General features: G+C 39.7%; 1 protein-coding gene across 1 annotated transcript in view; it reads right to left on the bottom strand.

Annotated features, from left to right (window-relative positions):
• IFT57 (intraflagellar transport 57) overlaps positions 1–20,484 on the bottom strand; it is a 771,045-nt gene that overhangs the window by 162,167 nt on the left and 588,394 nt on the right. Inside the window, exons 8-9 of the mRNA XM_044064661.1 lie at positions 3,101–3,232; positions 2,923–2,985 (exon numbers count right to left, since the gene is read on the bottom strand). Coding sequence (XP_043920596.1) covers positions 2,923–2,985; positions 3,101–3,232 — 195 coding nt within the window. The remainder of the gene's footprint in view (positions 1–2,922; positions 2,986–3,100; positions 3,233–20,484) is intronic.

Genomic DNA, 20,484 nt, shown 5'->3' on the forward strand with positions numbered 1-20,484 from the left:
GGAATCCCTCTTTCTTTTACCAGAAACCAACTCATAAGAAAGATCAATAGCTTACGTTAAACCCTGAGCCAGACCCAGTAAACTATTTGTCTAAGGAAATTTCCGGAGGAGTGGATACTTGTTTAATTTGCTGTTTTGTTTTTGACAGGAAATACTGAGCCAACAGTGTTATTATTGGCGGCAGCAGCAGCTTCTCCAGGGACAGGGACAACATTCTGACTAAACAGGAATATGTTCCTTCTCCTGGGACTGACAAGAATGGCTCTCTCTTGTCCAGTGAGGGGATCCCAACAGCTGCACATGGACATGGCTAACCCCTAGTGCATAGTGGTTGTAGGTACTACACCAGAGGGATCTGGGGTAAAAGATGAGTGGTCTGAGGAATAAGCTATGGACATAGCTGAGTCACCCACTTGCAGCTGAGGCAACTGCTAGCCTGTTGTGGTTTCCTTCTATGGTTGGAAGAAGGACTGATCATGGGACAGGCAGTTTGTTCCATAGTCAAGCTGTCTTATTCCCATTGAAACTAGCAGCAAAAGCATGTATAAAAATTAAAACCTTTAAACATTAAAGTCACTTTCTTTTCACACAATAACTAGTAAAAAGCACTTTTAAATACTATGTCAGCACCAAAAAGTAAAATAAAAACAATTTATCCGTAGAAAAAATGATTTTTGACTATTTTAAACAACTTTTATGCTGACAGAAAAAGTGCGCTCCTGTTTAAAAGTGCAGTAAAGTCTCATGACACTCCATTAAAACATAAACTTCTAGCTTAAAACTAACTTTCTGAAGCAGGAAAGTACAATAAAATGCATTTTTAATATGGAAGGTTTTTCCCCAAAGGGAACTTATCTGTCTAGCAAAGGAACAGCACAAGCCAACTGTCGCTCCTCAAAAGCCTGAAAAGGAGCACTTCTTCGGCAGCAAGAAAACTCTGAAGGGCTTGACACCCAAACCTGTGTTTTTAGTTAGCTCAGCTGGAGCTGGGCTAATGCTTTGGGCATATAGAAGGTGCCCTGAAGCTTTGGAAGCTGTCCAGCTGGTTACCAAAGCCGTGATCAATATGATGAACATATTAATACTATTAACAACTGGACTGCATACAGGTTCTGTAAAGGTAATCCAAATGGTTCTAAGCATACAAATGTTGAAAATAAATTCTAAATGCATACACTTAAAACTAAGCAGAATTTACTCAGACCTTCAGAGGAATTCAACAGACTTTTTACAGAAATAAGAAAAAAATTTAAAATCGCCTGAGTCAAATTCATTTTTGAATATAATCGTACAAGGCTGGTATCAGTAACAAGCATAAGAGTGATGAAGGTTTAATTATAACCATGGATACTACTCATAAAATCTGCACTGACACAGGGAACCATGGAAATGAGAACACCCATATGATATTACAGACTGCTGAAATACTTTTTTTTTCACTAAGTAAGGTAAACCAAGAGGAACAAAGTACTAAGAAGGTGTAAATACTGTAAATTTTGCCTGACACGAGACTCAGACTAACATACAGACAACCCTGACGTCAGGCATCTGACATGATAATGCTTAGTTGATTCTGCCCCATATGCAACCTGGTCTATTACTAGCATGCTACGAAACTTATGAGAATAACTCAAACAGCTGTGCCACTGGACCAATCAATATTTTTTATCTCAAGTAAGGTGACCATTTCACTTTACTTAAATAATACTATAAATATGCAAGCACAATTTGTGAGCATGTATAGCATCAACAGTAGATCACTAAAAAAAGCAAAACAAATATCTTTTGGCTGTTTTATTTTAAGCAACTGATAACATGGAAAAAAAGCATTTAACAGCAAAAAGATGACCTGGAAATAAAACCCTAAGCTTCACACCCCCTCTGTTAAACATTTCATAAAAAATTTACAGAGATTCATTTTAAGGGTTTATATAACAGACAATATCTTGTAAATACATAACAACCACGAAAACAATTCCAGTTCACATAGTATCTCCCGAAATATTAGAACATTTCTATGATCTTTTGATACATATATTGTCCTCATTTTTCAAAATCTTTAGATCAGAATTCGGTCTCTTTTTGAAAGATATTTTCATAAACCATTTATGAAAACTGCTAGTATAAATTGTTTTCAGGCAATGTAGTTAAATGTTCTAATTTAGAAACAGCTTCTTGCAGTATTGCACTTCCTTATTTTACTGTCTTCATTATGGATGCAATTAGTTTTTATAACTGCATTGATTCTGGTCATTCTATGATTCTTTAAGCACTGCTGTTTAATTCATGATTAAAAGAAGGTGCTACCTGTTGAATACAGCCAAATTACTGCATCAAATAGATGGCTCTACACTGTACTGGTAGGACTTGTAATGTTGAGTCCCAACAACTGAAAAAAAAAATTTGAAGAGTGAATATTGAACTTTGCTTGCTCTTCTCCTTAACGATGTGGAGCCAAACCTCCAAACTTACATATACCAACTCTTTGATCACCATACCTTGGAGATGAGGATGCATTCCAAGAAAGGGCAATCTCAGACTTACTATATGTAAATCCTGATTTTCTGCCATTCAATTTCTACATTAACGGACTTGGTACTCCAAGTCCCAATATTTCAACTTGTTACACTGTTTATGCAGCATTTGTTCAAATGTTTCACATATGGGCAAAACAAAACATTTGTCACATACACAAAAAATTGTTGATACTTAAAATTACATTCTGCTCAGTGACAGCTGAAGTGAGTATAAAGAAAAAAAAACTAAAGCAAGACAAATCATTAACCAAAGAAAGCATACAGAAAAAAATGGCTTTCTATTTGTAAGTAGTGAGAAACAGTAATCATGGTCTCCAGATCTGCTGCTTCTTTTAAGCTATTGAACCAACTGCCTGCTGTAGTAAAATGTTTGACAAAAGATTACCTCTGAAAGAATTCTGGTCCTTTCTGTTACTCCTCCACTTGCCTGTTGATAACGTTCTTTTGCCTAACAGGGAAAACGATCAAGCAAACGAGTTACTATTTATTTTAACAAAGTTCTGAATTTGTATAGCTTACAATTAACATTAAGTGTGCATATCTAACAAAATGAACTTTCTTACTTCACTCAATTGGGCCTGCGCAGCACGATACTCTTGAATCAGTGCCTCCAACTGACTATTGATATACTTTTCTCGATTTGCAACTTTTTCCAAAGTTCTACCAATTTCATCATGAAGTTTGTTAAGATAAGTCTAGAAAAAATACCAAATGAGTAGTCAACAACAGTGCTCCAGAAGCAGATGTAACCAAAAACTAACATAGAAAACTAACACAAGGTAGAAGCGATGAAAAATAAAATCAACAAATGAGTGACAACTAAGCAACTGAAAAGTTACAATATTTGCCAACTGAAAAAGACTTTTTTTTTCACACAATACTTTTTTTTTTACATCTTTTTACACCCACTGTCTGTGTATCATCAGACCCCTTCCTGCCCATTTGACTCAATTGTTCTCCTTCACTGGAGTGAGGGTCTACTAAGAAGGAAAGTCATTTAGAGAGCCATCAGGATTGGTTGATATTTTTTCTGTTCTCCTGGTCCTAACAGTATAAACACAGCTAGGTGATGAAGAGAAGTGTGCAATGGACTGTTCATGGAGGACATCCCCTCAGTTCTGTAAGGGGCACTCTCTTCAAGTGTCCCTGCTCCTCCTCACACAGCATGAATTCTGGTCTCCCAAATTCCCACCCGGGAAACTGCACCACTCAGTGTGCCCCCAAAGTGCATGCAATCCCCCTCACCCAATAAAGGTGAACAGGCCACATTCCTACAATCCTATTCCTGCCACTCCTGTCCTCTTCTGTGTAGAAGACACTAATCAAACCCAGGATAACTGGGTTGCAGTAAGGGCTCTATCCTCACCACAGAGTCAGGATTAAATATTATTTTTTGAGCATGGTGAGTTTCTTAAAAAAAAAAAAAAGACTTCACATGCTACTACCATGATTAGTGTAGGATGTATAGTGGATTACAGGGACAGAATTGGGAGGCAGTGCAATCAGAAGATGGTTGAAAGAGATTACAGAATGTGCCACAACTTTCTGGAATGTCTGCTGCCACAAGGATATAATTTATATCACCAGGACTGAATACCAATCTGACTGTATCAGATACAGTCCCTGAACTTTGCAGGTACAGCTGATCAAAGGCCAAGTGGGCAAATCAAAGCACAGTGAAGGTACCAATGTCTGAGATATTAAAAGTAACGGCAGACTATTAAAGTGACTCTTTAGAGCAGGTATCACTATATGGGCTATCTTACCTGTTTGTTTCCTGGTGGTGAGATTTTTCCAGCTGCATGTTTCCAACCATTAGTTCTTCCTCTCAAGCCATCCCTGACATATACTTGCATGTACCAGTACAAAGATGATGTATACTTTCGTTTTTGGCAGATGTTCTGAGCAGGTTTTATCAACAAAAACTGAAAACAGCTACTCAGTGTAGTTAATAAATATTCAGCTTTATGAATAAAAAGAGGTACTTATTTTGCCACAAATCTTTATTTCTATGATGGCATAAGAAAATTCTGAGGTTAGAAGTCATATTACTGTTGACCTGTAGTTATAAAGGTGGAAACAATAAGTTTGGATATCCTACATAGCTGTGGAAATGGATTAAGAGATCACAAGAAATGATAGAACAAAGTTAGCCAAGACTGCTGGAAACAAGAATCATGGGCTTTCCTCTGCTTACCCTTAGGATAATGTTTTGAACTAAGGGGAAAATTAGTACATGCACTACAATTTAAGCTCCAAGATACTGAAAGTCTACTCTTATGTTCTGCTTTAAAAATCTCAGAGAAGATAAAAGTAAAAGGAGCCCACTGTGTTGGGCACAGTTGCACAGAATTCAGTTGGGAATATCTCATGGCTACAATGCAGTCCGCAAGGAACATACCAAAAATTTTCTACAGCTGGCTCTAACTTGGTATTTGTGTACTGCAGACTCCTATCTATTATTATATATATAATATTAATATATATTATGAACCCAGGCTAATTCTGGATCATTCATTTCCAAAGTCACAGTTTGTCTGCAAATCTTAGATGACTTTATGTCTTCTTGTTTGTTAAGGTACTATACCATCATCACAATGTCTGATAAAACACAAATCAGATGTATAAAAAGATTAAATTTTAAAGTTTGGTGGGTTGATGAGACTATCCTGAGTACTAAACATTTAATTAAATGAAGGATTCTTCCCAGGTCTGAACAAACACTCTCCACAAAAATATTATTCTGAAATGCAACTACAGTTATCTCTTGGAAATAGTGTACATATGTGAGATCACCATATAAGGGACCTGATGCAACATTTTCTACACCTGACATGTATGTTTATGGTGTCGCCTTCACCTTCTTCCAGTCAATGGATAAATGAGATCTGGTGTTATTTAAATTGCTGCTAATGGCACAGACTGAATGCATGATATCACTAGTCCTAGCGTGTATTGAATTTGACATGCAAATACAGAAATGTCAGCAAGAAGAACAGTGATAGAATTACATTATTTTGTTTCTTTATGTATTTGAAATTAATAAGGCTGAGTATTCAACATGAAAGCTGCTATGCAGAAACAAAATTGAATGGATCTTGGAGTCCTTACTGACAGATAATCCTTGAACTGGCAAGTGAAGTTCTTGATGTTGTCAGATGCTCTAGGAAATTTGCTACTTTGCAACCAAGAATCATTAATTGTAGGGAAAGCCAAGTTCCATTATAAATGAATGAATTTCAGCCAATGAGTCATTTAATGACTCTTCTTTACCAATCATTTTGTTACTGAAAGTGGACTGAATGTCACGTGCCCTCTTATATAAAGAAGACCCCCATCCAGCACCCTTAACTTAATATACATTATTTGGTTGCAGTACTTTTTGATGGTTTATAATTACCTCAGCAGTTACTTTTTGCTGACCAAATAATGCAGGAAAGAGAATTCAGAAAAAGCTCTTCAGCCAAATTCACATCAGTCAATTCCTGCCATCCTATAAAGTACATTCTGCCTACTCAGCAAAGGCAGGTATATACTACTACCATGTATTTTGTGAGCACTCTTGGGCCAGAAAAGAGGAAAAATGAAGGAAGCAGAACTGAAAACAAGAACTAACTTTTAAATGGATGAAATTACAGAGTATTCACCATATCAGTGCTCTCCATAGTGTTCAAACTTGGATTTTTTTTCTTTTGCACTCTCATACAGCTCTTCAAAATGTCTGAATTTCCATACTAGTTTAGATATTTTTAAGAACAGCTTGGACACATTATGGGAACAAGTGTTTGGTATATTGGCAAGCTAGAAGGGCATTAATGCCCGAGCTTCAAATATTTGTATGTATGTATGTATACTTGGTCAGGGAATGCTACTTTCACACACACTGGTGTTCCCAAATTTGCATAACGGAGAGAACAACCTTTTCAAAGGTCTCCATTTTTAACTCCCCCAGATTTCTTACACCAGTAAGAAAACTACAAACAAACAACAAAAATTTACAACTGAAGACAGTCCGCATAAACACAAAAAGTATTCAATGATGTTGAAAAGTCCAAGAAAGAAAGAGGAAGAGATCAGTGGAAATGGCATGCACAACAGTCAATTCAGAAATCAAATGATATGGTGAGTACTCATATATTTGTAATTTGTTTTATTCTGGAGATCTTGTGCAGTGAGGAAAAATGGATCAAGTATGGAGTTTCATATATACAGTATACATATGAAACCCATCATTCTTCAGATGAATGATCATCGAAATATTCTGATGGAAAAAAGTACTACGCATTACATGGGGGCATGCCCTGTACTTCCTGCACTGCACCTTTAAACAACTCTTACCTCTGGTAAACAACAAGTATCACACTACATGGACTGTCTTACTCACCTGTTTATCGATGCCTAGATTTTCCAGCTGCAAGTCTCCAACCATGAGATTTTCTCTCATGCCTGCACTGACAGCTTGAATGGAAATTCACCCTTCAAATCTGGAGAATTTGCAGCAACAGTATATGGTCTTTACAGAAAAATGTCTTCAAAGACTCATGTCAGTCTTGGGAAATCCTAGGTAATAAGGAAAAAACAAAGAGCAGAAGTAGACAAGCCTATGGCAAGAGACTCAGGACAAAAAAGGGCAGCCTAGTCAACTGAAGTCCTGCCTCTAGAATCGAGATCCAGGTTGCAGAGCTTAATTAAGCAGGGAGCAGATAATGATTTTTTAGCTGTACATGTGGCAACTGCTGATGCATTCCTCAAATAAGCACTGAAAGCCATTACATCACCAACAGCACAGAATTTGACAGCGTTAGTCAAACGTCTGTGGGGGGAGGGCTGCTGATGGCACAACACAATAGTGTGCTAACTATACAAAGAATGAATGTGGTCTCTATGGAACCTAATGGGAGTTCAATAAATAGACATGTCTGTTTTCTCATGGTCACGGACCCTTCCGAGATACACTGGACATAATAACACACACTAAGGGTATGTAGAGTGCATTCTTCATGGTTTGAGGCTTTAAGACATAAAAACAGAAGGTGAACAGGCAATCATGTGCACTGTCTAAATAACAATCAGATAAACGTCTGCTCTGTCCTGCAGGGAAACTGTAATCCCTGGAGAAAAAAAATAAACAGGGATTTTGTTTATTTACTAAATGTTTACATCTAAAAATGTGCTCAGCAAAAGTTACAGCAACCAGCAACATTGTCTATAACACACCAATGTAACAGCATGTTCAAATGGAGAAAGAAAAAACTTGCTAATCATAAAATTCAGGTCCTAAGCATGCAGGGATTTTTAAAAGGAGACCTGAAATGAAGAATCCCTTTAAGGAACTAGTTAATCAGCTGGAAATGGCCACATTTATGCCAACAGCCAAATTGTGGAAGGCTAACAGCATAAGAATATGGTGTCTAAGGTAAAAAAAATTAAAAAAATTGAAAGACAACTGAAGCAACATCAAAAGTAAGACAGACAATGCCTGCTTCTGTGGCGGTGGCACAGAGGAATGGAACCCTGACTACAGTGCAGGAGACTAGGATTTGATTAGTGGACCTGGCACTGGAGGAACCAAAAACGGGTAATGGTGAAAGGATGTGGCCCACTTGCCTGCGATTTCCATGGTGCAATATGGGGGAAAACACCAATCATGCTTCAGAGGGCCAGGGCTGCTTGGAGGAAATACCTGTAATGGTAGTAAGGAGGCTGCCTCCACAATCAGCTCATTGCATGCCCCCTCCTTATCACTTTGCTAGGTGCATGCAAGGACTAGGGCTTAAAAGAACGAGCATTTCAAATCAACCCTGATGGCCCCATCTTGTTGAATCTCTTCACAGTGATGGAGAACAAACTGGCTAAACTGGGAGGAGCTACTAATCAACAAACAACAGGGAAAACTAGATCCAAAAAAGACAGACAGTCCTGGATATTCTCTGGCCAAGGGAAATTATTTTTTCTTTGTTTTTTTTTTTATAACTAAGCAGTGAATCAGTGAATATTTAACATGTTGCCCAGTAGGCAGCTGTAATAAACAGACAAAAAATACTTTTCACAACATTCAAGTACTTCTGAAACAGCAGCCAAATAATGTGTGGAATAATAGCAGTTATTGAGGCAACCAAGACTTGAGACAAAAAACAATCTTGTCTCTATAATAAGGGAGCCTCTTTCCTTAGAAAGGGTTGGATCCACTAGGGTAACTGAAGACATGGGAAGAAGCATGGGCTTGTCTGTCCAAAACTTTGCCAGCAGCTGAGGAAGTTGTGGAAATGGAGAAAAGGGTCTAACTAAGACCAGATACAGAACCCATTATCATCTGCCAGTCTAGACTGATCACAACTCTGGAAAATGGATTTTTCCCAGGGGGACAAGACTAAATTCTGGTCAGCCTCAAACAATGAAAATTATCTGCACACTGTTTTATGACATCTTATGAGTTAATAAAATACTGATGGTGCAACTTTCTGTATCATAAGAAGTGTGACTCCAGTGGAATACGAACTGCTACCAGCAAGATATTGAAAAACATGGCACTCTCCTAAATGTGGACTGCTTTTCTCCAAACAGGACAAGAACACATTCCCTCTTGTTTGTTATAGGTTCATAGATTAGTACTAGGCTAACTGCCCTTGCGAGACATTTTAAGCCTAGCCAATTATCCCTTGTGAGACTCAAACCCTGTACCTTGTGGTTGTAAGGCAAACACCTTAACCATTAGGCCACCCTCCCAAACCCTAATACCAGATTACCACTTCACTCTCTGTTGAGATTAGCTAATAATCTGGTTTTAGACAAGTCTCCAAGACCCAATTGATCAAAGCTACCATTTTAAGCACTAGGAAGCGAACATGATGGCTCTTTGAACAAGCTGCTCACCCTTCCAGAAAAGTCCATCATCAGAAACATCTTTGGAAGAGAAAGCAGAAAATGAACAATCACATTCCAGACTTGTGTAAGAAAATACACCACTCACAAGAATGGCAACAATGAAAAAGTTAGGAGTAAACATAAGAAAGAATTATACAGCTTTGCAGTCAGTGGGAGAAATTAGTTCTAAGGAGAACTCTGTTATAAAAAAATCATCACTCTCCTAAGTCCAAGAAGACAGATATGAACCCTTACCTGGAATCTGTAATATCAGGAAACCAAAGAACCAAGTCACTTAGTTGACGAGCACTCAAAAAAAAAAAAAAAAAAGAAAGAAAAAACATAGCATGAAATGCAATCCACAATAGTTATTATGAAGGTGAGAATGAAAGAGTAAAAAGAAGACTTTTTCCAAATAATGTAAGTGCTCTGTAAAGGAGGATCCAATCTGGTGAGTTGTTGGAAAAGGTTAGCAGTAAATAGCCAAATATGGAATAACCATGAGGTCCCTGTACTGAAACCCTTCAATGACCCCAAGTAAATGTTTGATAAAGACACTGCGAGAAGATAAAAGGCTAATTGGAAGCCATCTGTATTCAGAAACCCCTTATCATAACAAAGCTAACTATTGGACTCCTTGTATGTCCCTCTTAAACCATGCTGCCCCCTAGTTAGTATGGAGTCTCAATGCAAAAAGCCAAACACCATTCCCCTAGGAGACTTCAATTACCCCCTCTATAAACTGGGAATTCTTATACATCCTCATATATATATATATATATATATATATATATATATATATATATATATATACCCAGAAATTTCTGGACTTTATCAATACAAACTTTCTGGACCAGTTACTCTGCAACCCAACCAGAGGCAATAAAATTCTGGACTTTGTTCTTACTAACATTGAGGAAAGCACAAATCAGTCACATTCTCTTTAATACTGAAGCTAGAAGCATTTCCTAATACCTCAGTACTCCGAGATTACATCAAGGCTAATTAAGTAAAACTAAGTGATGAACTGACTAAATTCCAAAGACAGTTCCATCATCTTGAGACTCACGCTGCTTATGCAGAATCCTTTACTGCCATATTCTATGCATATTTATTTATTTATTTATTTACATTTGTTGACCGGGCTAGTCTAACTGGATACATGTCCATTTTCAGTAGAGGCCTGGGGAGAAAAGCTCCAAGCATAGACAGAAAAACATTATTACACAATATTAATATAAAAAAGCTATTATCAAGTACAGATAATAACAGTATTGGAATATTTGTGAAAGAAAAAAGAAAAACAAAAATATTGTGTTCTGAGGTATTTAGAAGGGAATGAACTAAGAACAAATACAGAAGAATAAACAATATTTGACAGAGAAAAAACACAAAGAGTAATACATTTTAAAAAAGTTATAACAAGTTTTTATTTTGTTGTTGTTGCAAATACCTTCAGAGATGCGTCTGTCCCACTGAGAAATAAATACAATTACATATTTAAAAAATAAGCCCTGTGGTGGAACCCTAACATAAACAGGCTTTAAAATAGAAGAAAAAAAACTCATCACATGCAAAGATAAATTTAACTCTCAAGATACCAATACTGCCCTTGATAAACTTAACAAGAAACTCCAGACCCGGATCAAATCACCCAAATCCACATACAAGTTAAAAACAGACTTCCTTAAATATGTTAGAAATCTCAGAAACAATGTCCAGCACTCCACAGAACTAATAATAATGGATATCACATACTCAAACCCAGAAGACATAGCTAATCTATCACTGTACAAATTTAGTTGAAACTCCTACTTTTTTTCAGTTTTACAGACTGGTCAGTATTTAGAGAGGCTGCTGTGACAAACAACCATGTTGACTTGGACACACACACTGACTCAGTCACAGCTTACATTTCTGAGTGTGTGGAGAATATAACAAACACCAAACTCATCACCATATGAGCAAATCAAAAACCTTGGCTAACTAGTGAGGTGCACAAGCTCTTGAAAGTAAGAAATGCAGCTTTCAAATCCCAAGATATGGAAGCTTTAAGTGTGGCCACAGCCAAACTGAACAGAGGTATCAAAGAGGCTAAAAGATCCTATGGCAGAAAAATCCAAAGTCATTTCAGGGACCAGAAGGATACCAGGCAACTATGGAAAGGAATTCAAACCAAATTCAAAATCAAACCGAATTCAAAGACTACAAGCCTACATCAGCTTCATGTGATGATAGCATCGAGTTTTTGAACCAACTGAACACATTCTTCAGTAGGTTTGATGCTGACAACAAAACAGCAGCATGCAGAATCCCTGAAGACAAGGATACAGCGGTGCTGAGCTTCAATACAATCGATGTCACTAGAACCCTAAAATGTGCCAACCCGAGGAAAGCAGCTGGCCCAGACAACATCATGCACAGGGTACTAAGGGAATGTGCAACAGAAATGGCTCCAGTACTCACTGACATCTTCGACACTTCACTCCATCTAGCCAGTGTTCCGAAATGCTTCAAGGAGATGACTATCATTCCTCTACCCAAGAAACCACAGCCAACAACTCTGAATGACTACCGACCGGTTGTTTAACCTCAATGGTAATGAAGTGCCTGGAGAGGCTGGTCAAAGATCATATAGCCTCAATCTTACCTGTGTCACTGGATGCACTGCAATTTGCATACAGGACAAACCGCAGTACAGGAGATGCCATCTCACTAGCTCTCCATGAAACACTGACCCACTTAGAAGGCAAAGACTGCTATTCGATTTCAGTTCTGCCTTCAACACCGTCTTCCCTCAGAATCTGATATCGAAGCTACTTCAACTGGGCATAGACTCTCATTTATGCAATTGGATTCTGAATTTCCTTACTGAAAGGCTTCAAAAAGTTTGTGTGGGAGACAACAGCTCCAGAAGTATCATCCAGAACAAAGGAGTACCACAGAGGTGTGTCTTAAGCCCTCTCCTTTTCACTCTGCTGACACGTGACTGCATGGCCACACATGAGACTAATAGGGTCATCAAATTCGTGGATGACACTACTGTTATAGGCCTGGTCAAAGACGGAGAGGAGGAAGGCCTACAGGAACAAGATTGATCAACTACTGGTCTGGTGTGACAGCAACAATCTAGCACTGAATGTCAGCAAGACAAAGGAGTTGACTGTTGATTTCAAAGATCTCAAGTACCACACAAACCTCTAGTGATGAAAGGGATGACAGTAGAAAGGGTCAAGAGTACAAAGTTCTTGGGTCTTCAGCTCACGGAGAACTTATCCTGGTCAGTCCATGTATCCAGCACAGTCAAAAAAGCTCAGCAATGCTTGCATTTTCTAAGGAAACTTAGGAAGGCAAAATTACCAAGTTCCATACTTCAGACCTGTTATAAGGGCATCATTGAAAGTGTCCTGACTAGCAGCATTGCAGTCTGGTATGGAAGCTGTAATAATCAGGATCGGAAGGCTCTCAAGAGAGTTGTAAGGTCAGCAGAAAGAATCACTGGCACCTCTTTTACTCCTCTGGAAGATCTGCACAAATGCCGGTGCGTAGACAGGGCCAAAAAGATTACCAGCGAACCAACACATCTTGCCAATGGTCTGTACACTCGCCTATCCTCCAGCAGGAGATACAGAAGCCTGCATTGTAAGACCACCAAACTAAAAAAACAGTTTCTTTCCGCTCTCCGTTAGAGTGTTGAACTCTTTGGAAAAACGAACCATGACGTCTGTTACATAACAAGCCTATCAAGGGGCTTATTTTATGGATGTGCAGTAACTAAGTGCAATACAAAGGTGGCGCACCTACACACTGAAGGACTGTGAAGTGCAATATACAAACTGCAATAATTCAGTCTAATCATAGATATGCTGCTATTGTTTCACTTTTACAATATTACCTCATATTGTTCCTTGTCTTCCTTGTCTCCTGTTCTGGGATGGGTGTGGGTCACTGCTGCCTACTTTACTTACAAATTGCTACTTATTAAATTTCTACTGTGATACTTTATTAATTTTTCTCTATCTATATGTGCAACTGTTTCCTGCATTGAGAATGAAGCATTGTAATTTCATTCAGCTACACTGCTGTGTAGTTCTGAATGACAATAAAGTTTTCTTTGATTTTTCCTTTTTCCTTTCCTATATTACCAGATCACATACCCTACACCTCTCCCTCACATCTCCCAAGAAAAAGTCTTCAAGGGGCTTTCCAAGGCCAAGAACACTATTTCTATGGGGTTGGATAACATAAGCAGGCTGCCTACTGGTCAGCCTGAAAAATGACTTGTCCGACTCCTGTAGAGGTTATTCAGTATCATCATCCAAACAGGCTCTATGCCGGATGGAGGACAGCAACAGTCATTCTCTTGCACCAAGGTGAAGTGGCAATCAACCTGGGTAATTACAGACCAATAAGCCTGACCAGACTAATCTGGAAAGGCTATGGAAAGAATCATTATGGAATTAATAAATTAGGACACAGGTAACCTACAAATTCTTGAACCAATAAATAAAAACCACTAGAAAAACGGAATGTGACCAATTGAACCAAGCCAGTTCAGATTTGTCACAGGCAGATCCTGCTTACTTAACTTAGTTGACTTCTTCAAGAAGATTAGTGAAGCAACAGATGAGGGCAAATTAGCAAACACCACATGTTGAGACCTCGCAAAGGCATTCAATACCATCCCACACTCATGTATCCCAGACACACTCTCCTAGCTATGTAAATTTAAATCCCTATGTAACTTGTTGGATAACAAACTGGCTCATAAACAGAACCCATGAAATTACTGTGGGAGGATTTACCTCCTCCAAAAGGCCTGTTAGTACAGGTTTCAGTCTTTGGGTTACTCCTATTCAACATTTACTTCTCAGAAGTTAAAGGTAATGTTAAGGGTTTATGGCTGACCAAGTTTGCAGACGACTTGCAAGCTTGGTGTTATCATCAATGCCCCAGAGCACACCAAAAACATTCAAAAGGGCTTTTCCCAAACAAAGAACTGATGTTAAAACCATGGAATAAAAAAATGCCAAGAAATGTGCAAATTATATCTTTTGGCAAGCATGACTTCACTTCTAACTATCACATTAACAAAACACCCCTGAAAGTTTATCTTCTAGTCAGGGATGTAGGAACTTATGTCAATAACAGGCTGTCCTTTGATCACCATGTATCCACTACTGTAAGGAAGCCCTTTTTCATTGCACACCTTATTTCTAAAGATATGGCATCCAAGACTAGGGATGCAATTATTCCACTTTAGTCTGCTTTATCAGGCCAATCAAGTGGTATGCACCTGTCCAAACACTTGTCACAACTGGGGGAACCACACTGTTTTCATACTCAAAAAAAAAAAAAAACAAGAGCCTAAATTTAAAAAAACAGATCAGCGACCTCTGCCTCATGTATACAGTTTCAGCAGACCCTACCCAATTAGACCTATTACACACTTCCAAGTTCAATGATAGCATGAACACCTGCTCAAGTGAGATCAATCTCTTCTGCAACAGAAAAATAATATGTTGGTGGGATAGGTATGTATAACAAAGAATAACTCTTGTATGGAACAGTCTTTCACTCCACATAGGTAGGTACTAGGCTATCGCCCCAAGGGCCTAAGTAAGCCTAGCCAACAAGGTTCCCTGGCTTACGCCACCCAAGAAAGTTATTTTTCCGTGCCCCTGTCGAGCAGAGCCACAGAAATGATCCCCAGGGTGTATTTCCTGTTTTCCATCCACTCATCAAGATTTTTCTTGAAGAGTGCTAATGAGGAACTTTGCTTGACACAGATGGGTAGCTTGTTCCAGAGTATGGGAAGTCTCTGTGACACAAATCTATCCCTCCAGCATGTCCTGTTTATTGTAGTGACAAGGTTTAGGTCCCTACAGTGTGTAGCTCGGAGGGATTGGAATATCTTTAGGTGTAGCATGTCCAACAGCTCTGGGTTTAACATAGCTTTATATGTTAGGCAGAGATCACCTCTGAATAGGCGATATGCTACAGAGTAAAGCTGGCGTAAAACATTATGCAAAGTATTTCTCTTGTTCAACACAAATGTAACTTGGATGAATGGAAGGAAAACCATGACATTCAACCCCCAGTTTAGCATCCATGTTCCCCTTAGATAGGGGCAATTTGTAAATGTCTCAATATGTCCTTGTTTTAATTGCCTCTGGATTATTTGTACACAAAATATAAAGGCTTAAAACTACCATGGACATATAAGGCTAGGCTTATTAAGATCCTCATAGATAAATAGCCTTGTAAGTACCTATGAACCTATGACAAAGATGATCCTTCAGTACAAAATTGGAAAAATCAAATCTCACATGAGGCTTCTGTATCTACATGTGTCAAGAAACACCCAGTCTGTCTAATGACATCAGCCAATGACCCCATGAGAGTAATGACATTATTGTCTGCTGGGTGACACACTGAACGTACAATTGTGTCAGGTATTCACAGTAAAGTACCACTGAGACACTCCCTTAATTGGCAGCATAAACAATGGATAAAAACACAATACAGCTGCAATAAACACGATCACACTCAGTCTCTGAAGCTATGGGGGCTAACAAAAGAAGCCAACAAAAACATCAAGAAACAAATCCTCATTGACTTGTATCAAACAGAAGCTGCAACAGGTCACTCATTCCTTGTCGAATGGTACACAAGGATCTTCCATTATCTTGTCAAAACACTTTTTTGTCAATATGTGCAACAAACACTACACTACCAGTATGTGCAACATGGGATCCATTGTATGCCTAGTACAATTAAACCTTTTAAAGGGGAAATTTCACAAATGCCACCAAAGTACAGGCATCACAAGTTATCCACCTGCAAATTAGGGCATATTCCAGCAAAGTAAAACCCACCATGCTTTCTTAACAAGAGGGCCACAGGTAAAACAGGTCTGTAAATCTCAAGTAATAAATCCAAAATGACCAAGTGGCATATCCACCACTATGATCCACTGTGGAGGCGGGGGTTCCATCACAAAGCCTTTTGCAAAGTTTGACTGTAAATTGAATATGTTATTCAATGACTTTCTCCATGTTCTCCGTGATTTCTGGGACCTCCTTGACAAACTCAGGAATACTGAGTGTTGTGATAACTTTCTGTTGGTGTTCAAGGATATCAAAAATCTTTATATGGTCATTCCGCATGAAATGGGGTTGATGTGGTTTGGGGAATTTTTTTCCAAGTTTGGACACTTGTCAGACAGTGGCACTTCTCTCCGTTTTCATGGAATTAGCTTTGAACAACAATTTTGTTTACTTTGACAGACAATACTACAAACAACTGCAGGGTGTTGCTATGGGTGCCGCTTGTGACTCCATTTTTGCAAATGCTGTCCTACTGTGATGGGAAAGGGATGTTGTCTTCAAACTTGAGTTGTTTGTACATTGTAAATGCTATTTCTGTTTTTTGGATGACATTTTGGTGGTGTGGTCTAGTAACTTGGACTAATTGATTGAGTTTGTCAAGCAACTGGAGTTGACCATTACATTTTTAAGATTTACATACAATGTCAATGACAGTAAAATACAGTATCTAGATGTTGAAATTAGTAAAAGGTCAGATGGAAAGTTTGACACTTCCATTTATAGAAAACCTACCTTCTATAACGTGTTTTTCCGTTTTAAAAAGCAGTCACCCTTTACATCAAAGGAAGGGAGTTACCAAAAGTCAGTTTATTAAGGCATCAAGGTTAACTTCCAATGACAATGTTTGTATTCAGCAGTTTGAGAAGTTAAAAGCCATGTTTTTACAATGAGGCTATCCAGAAAATCTTGTGGATACTTTTACATGCAAGTTTTAAGGGATAGATGTGAAAAATATGCTCCTGTTATCATTAAGGGACTGTACAAGGGTGTTAATGGTTAGGAGAGCATCAACAATAATTAGAAGTTATGTACCTACCATAACGTTCCATGTTAGTTGTCTTCTCTCGCCTTCTTTCTTGCTGGATGGGTTCGGAGCCGATCCTCGGCTCCGACTCGGCACTTGCTTAGCTTGCGAACTCCTTTTACCAGCTCGAGGCAACCCTATATCCCATGATGCAAGGCAGGACTACCTCAGATCTCGTTTGGTAGCTATAGAACCCTGCTAATAATACTAATCCCAAAGGAAGAGCAAAAACTAGCCTAGAAGAACTAGGCAAAAAGTTCTTAAGATAGACTCTCTAATGAACTAAGGAGAGTGAATCTAATAAAGAGACATTCTTCAAGATCTGTCCAGGCCAGGGGGAAGGAGGGAGGGATGCAAGAAAAAAGGCGAGAGAAGACAACTAACATGGAACGTTATGGTAGGTACATAACTTCTAAATGTTAAGTTGTCAATCTCGCCTTCATTCTTGCTGGATGGGACCGCGTCCCTAGCACCTGTATCCCGGGTGGTTCAATGGAACAGACTCTTGAGTACTGTGGAACCAAAACTGGCTCTGTCCCTGGAGGCCAAATCTAATTTATAATGAGAGACAAAGGTATGAGGAGTGGCCCAAGTAGCTGCTGCACAAATGGTATCAATGGGTAGCCTATCCTGAAAAGCTGTAGAAGTGGATAGGCTCCTGGTTGAATGTGCCTTCGGTTTTGAGGGCAGTTGCTTGCCTCTGAGCGAATACACATAAGAAATGGTGGAAGACAACCATCTGGATAAGGTCACTTTCGACACTGGGAGACCTTTCCTGTTTTCTGCATAGGAAACAAATAATTGATCCGATTTCCTGAATTGTTTAGTTCTATGCAAATAATATCTGAGCTGACGATGGACATCCAAAAAATGAAGTTTTTGTTCAGCTTTGTCAGAATAATTAGGGGAAAAAACTGGTAGATCGATGGATTGATTAATATTGGTTTGAGAAACAACTTTGGGCAGAAAAGATGGATTTGTTCTCAAGGATACCCTGTCCTTGTGAAAAACCAAGTAAGGGGAACGGATGCAGAGAGCTTGAATTTCAGATACCCTCCTTGCTGAAGTAACCGCCAGTAAGAATATTGTTTTCCAGGTCAGTAACTTTAAGGAGCATGAAGCAGACGGTTCGAAGGGGGGTAAAATCAAGGATGCTAACATCAAATTCAGATCCCATTGTGGAGGAGGATGTTTTATTGGAGGCTTTAGGAGAAAAACTCCTCTCAGAAAAGCTTTGCATAGTCTATGCGACATAATGTTATGATCTTGCAAGCCAACATGATATTTAGAAATTGCCGCCAGTTGAACTTTAACTGTTGATGAAGAAGATCCTGACTGAAAGACTTCAGCCAGAAAATCTAAAACTGAATGCATAGGTGCAGTAAAAGGATCAATGTGCCTGGAGTTTGCCCATAGGGAAAAACGTCGCCACTTGCTAGCATAAACCGTTCTGGTGGACGACTTCAAGGAAGCTATTAAGATATCTCTGACAGGATCAGAGATCATCGGAAGCCTGGCTAGGGAAGGAAGTGGAGCAACCAAGCAGTGAGGTTGAGAGAACGAATGGCCCGGTGCTGTTGACCCGAGTGGTGGATCAGAAGATCCGGAACTGGGTCCAGATGCCAAGGCTGCACCAGGAGGTGACGATGTAGGGTCGGAAACCAAATTTGTCGAGGCCAGTAAGGGGCAATGAGAATCAACTTGGCTCTCAAAATGGTAGCTTTCTGAATGACCTGTGGAATTAAGGGGAAAGGGGGAAAAGCGTACAGAAGTCCCCGGGGCCAATCCTGGGTTAGAGAGTCTCTTAGGGGTTGGCCTGGTAGAGGAAAGAAGGTGAAGAAGTCCGGGCATTTGCTGTTTTGGGGTGTAGCAAAAAGGTCGCAACAAGGGGTGCCCCACTTCAGAAATATCTCATCCACTACCGACTGATTGAGAGACCACTCGTGAGGCATGAGAATGGCTCTGCTCAGTCTGTCCGCTAAGAGGTTAGACCTGCCGGGGATGTGCGTTGCTATCAGAAACCGATGAGAGGAGATTGCCCATTGCCAAAGTCTGAGAGCTTCTCGACACAAAGGATAGGACCTGGTCCCGCCCTGCTTGTTGATGTACCAGACTACAGACATGTTGTCCGTTTGAACTGCAATAGTCCCCGAGGGAAGAAAGTCGTTGAGGGCTTGCAACGTTAAAAGCACCGCTCTCATCTCCAGGACATTTATGTGCAGATGGTATTCTGTGGGTTGCCAAGTCCCATGGACCATCCTGCCCTGATAATGCCCCCCCCCCACCCGATCAGAGAGGCATCCGTAGTGACTGTGGCAACCGGAGAAGGGGGAAAAAATGGTCGGCCCTGATGAAGCAGAGGGGAAGATATCCACCAGGTTAGATGAGTCCTGCACGATTGTGTAACCAAGATTTCGTGCCTCATAGGAAGGTTCTGGAACGACCACTGAGTGAATAACATCCACTGTAGAAGACGCATGTGGAAGCGAGCTAATGGTAGAAGTACAATGGCCGCAGCCATAAGACCTAGAACCTTCAGAACCAGTCTGGCTTTGACTTTGTTGCTCAGTAATAAGATCCGAACGTATTTTTGGATGTCCAGAATTCTCTGATCTGTTAGTCTGGCTAACATACTGACGGTGTTTAGTTCTGCGCCTATAAAGGTGATAGATTGGCAAGGCAGCAGAGAAGATTTTTCGAAATTCACCGATATTCCCAACTTTTTGCAAAGCTGCAGAGTGTAGTCTCTGCTCTGAAGAAGCTGATGCTTGGTGGTGGCGGAGAGGAGCCAGTCGTCTAAATAAGGAAACACCTGGAATCCTTGACGTCTCAGATGAGCTGTAACCACTGCCATGCATTTGGTAAACACTCTGGGGGCTGAAGTGAGGCCAAAGGGCAGGGCTCTGAATTGATAATGACTGGTCCCTAGCCGAAAGCAGAGAAACCTCCTGGAGCGTCTGTGTATCTTTTTGTGATAGTACGCGTCCTGAAGGTCTATTGAGCACATCCAGCTGTCCTTGCCCAGAAAGGGCAGAATGGACTGAAGCGTGACCATCCGGAATCTTGCCTTTTTGACAAATCTGTTTAGATTGCTCAGGTCTAAAATAGGTCTCCAATCTCCCGTCCTTTTGGGGACCAAAAAGAATCTTGAGTAGACGCTGGATCCTAC

This window comes from Protopterus annectens, chromosome 3.part0, assembly GCF_019279795.1.
Source record: "Protopterus annectens isolate FY-2018-M chromosome 3.part0, PAN1.0, whole genome shotgun sequence".
NCBI lineage: Eukaryota > Metazoa > Chordata > Ceratodontiformes > Protopteridae > Protopterus > Protopterus annectens.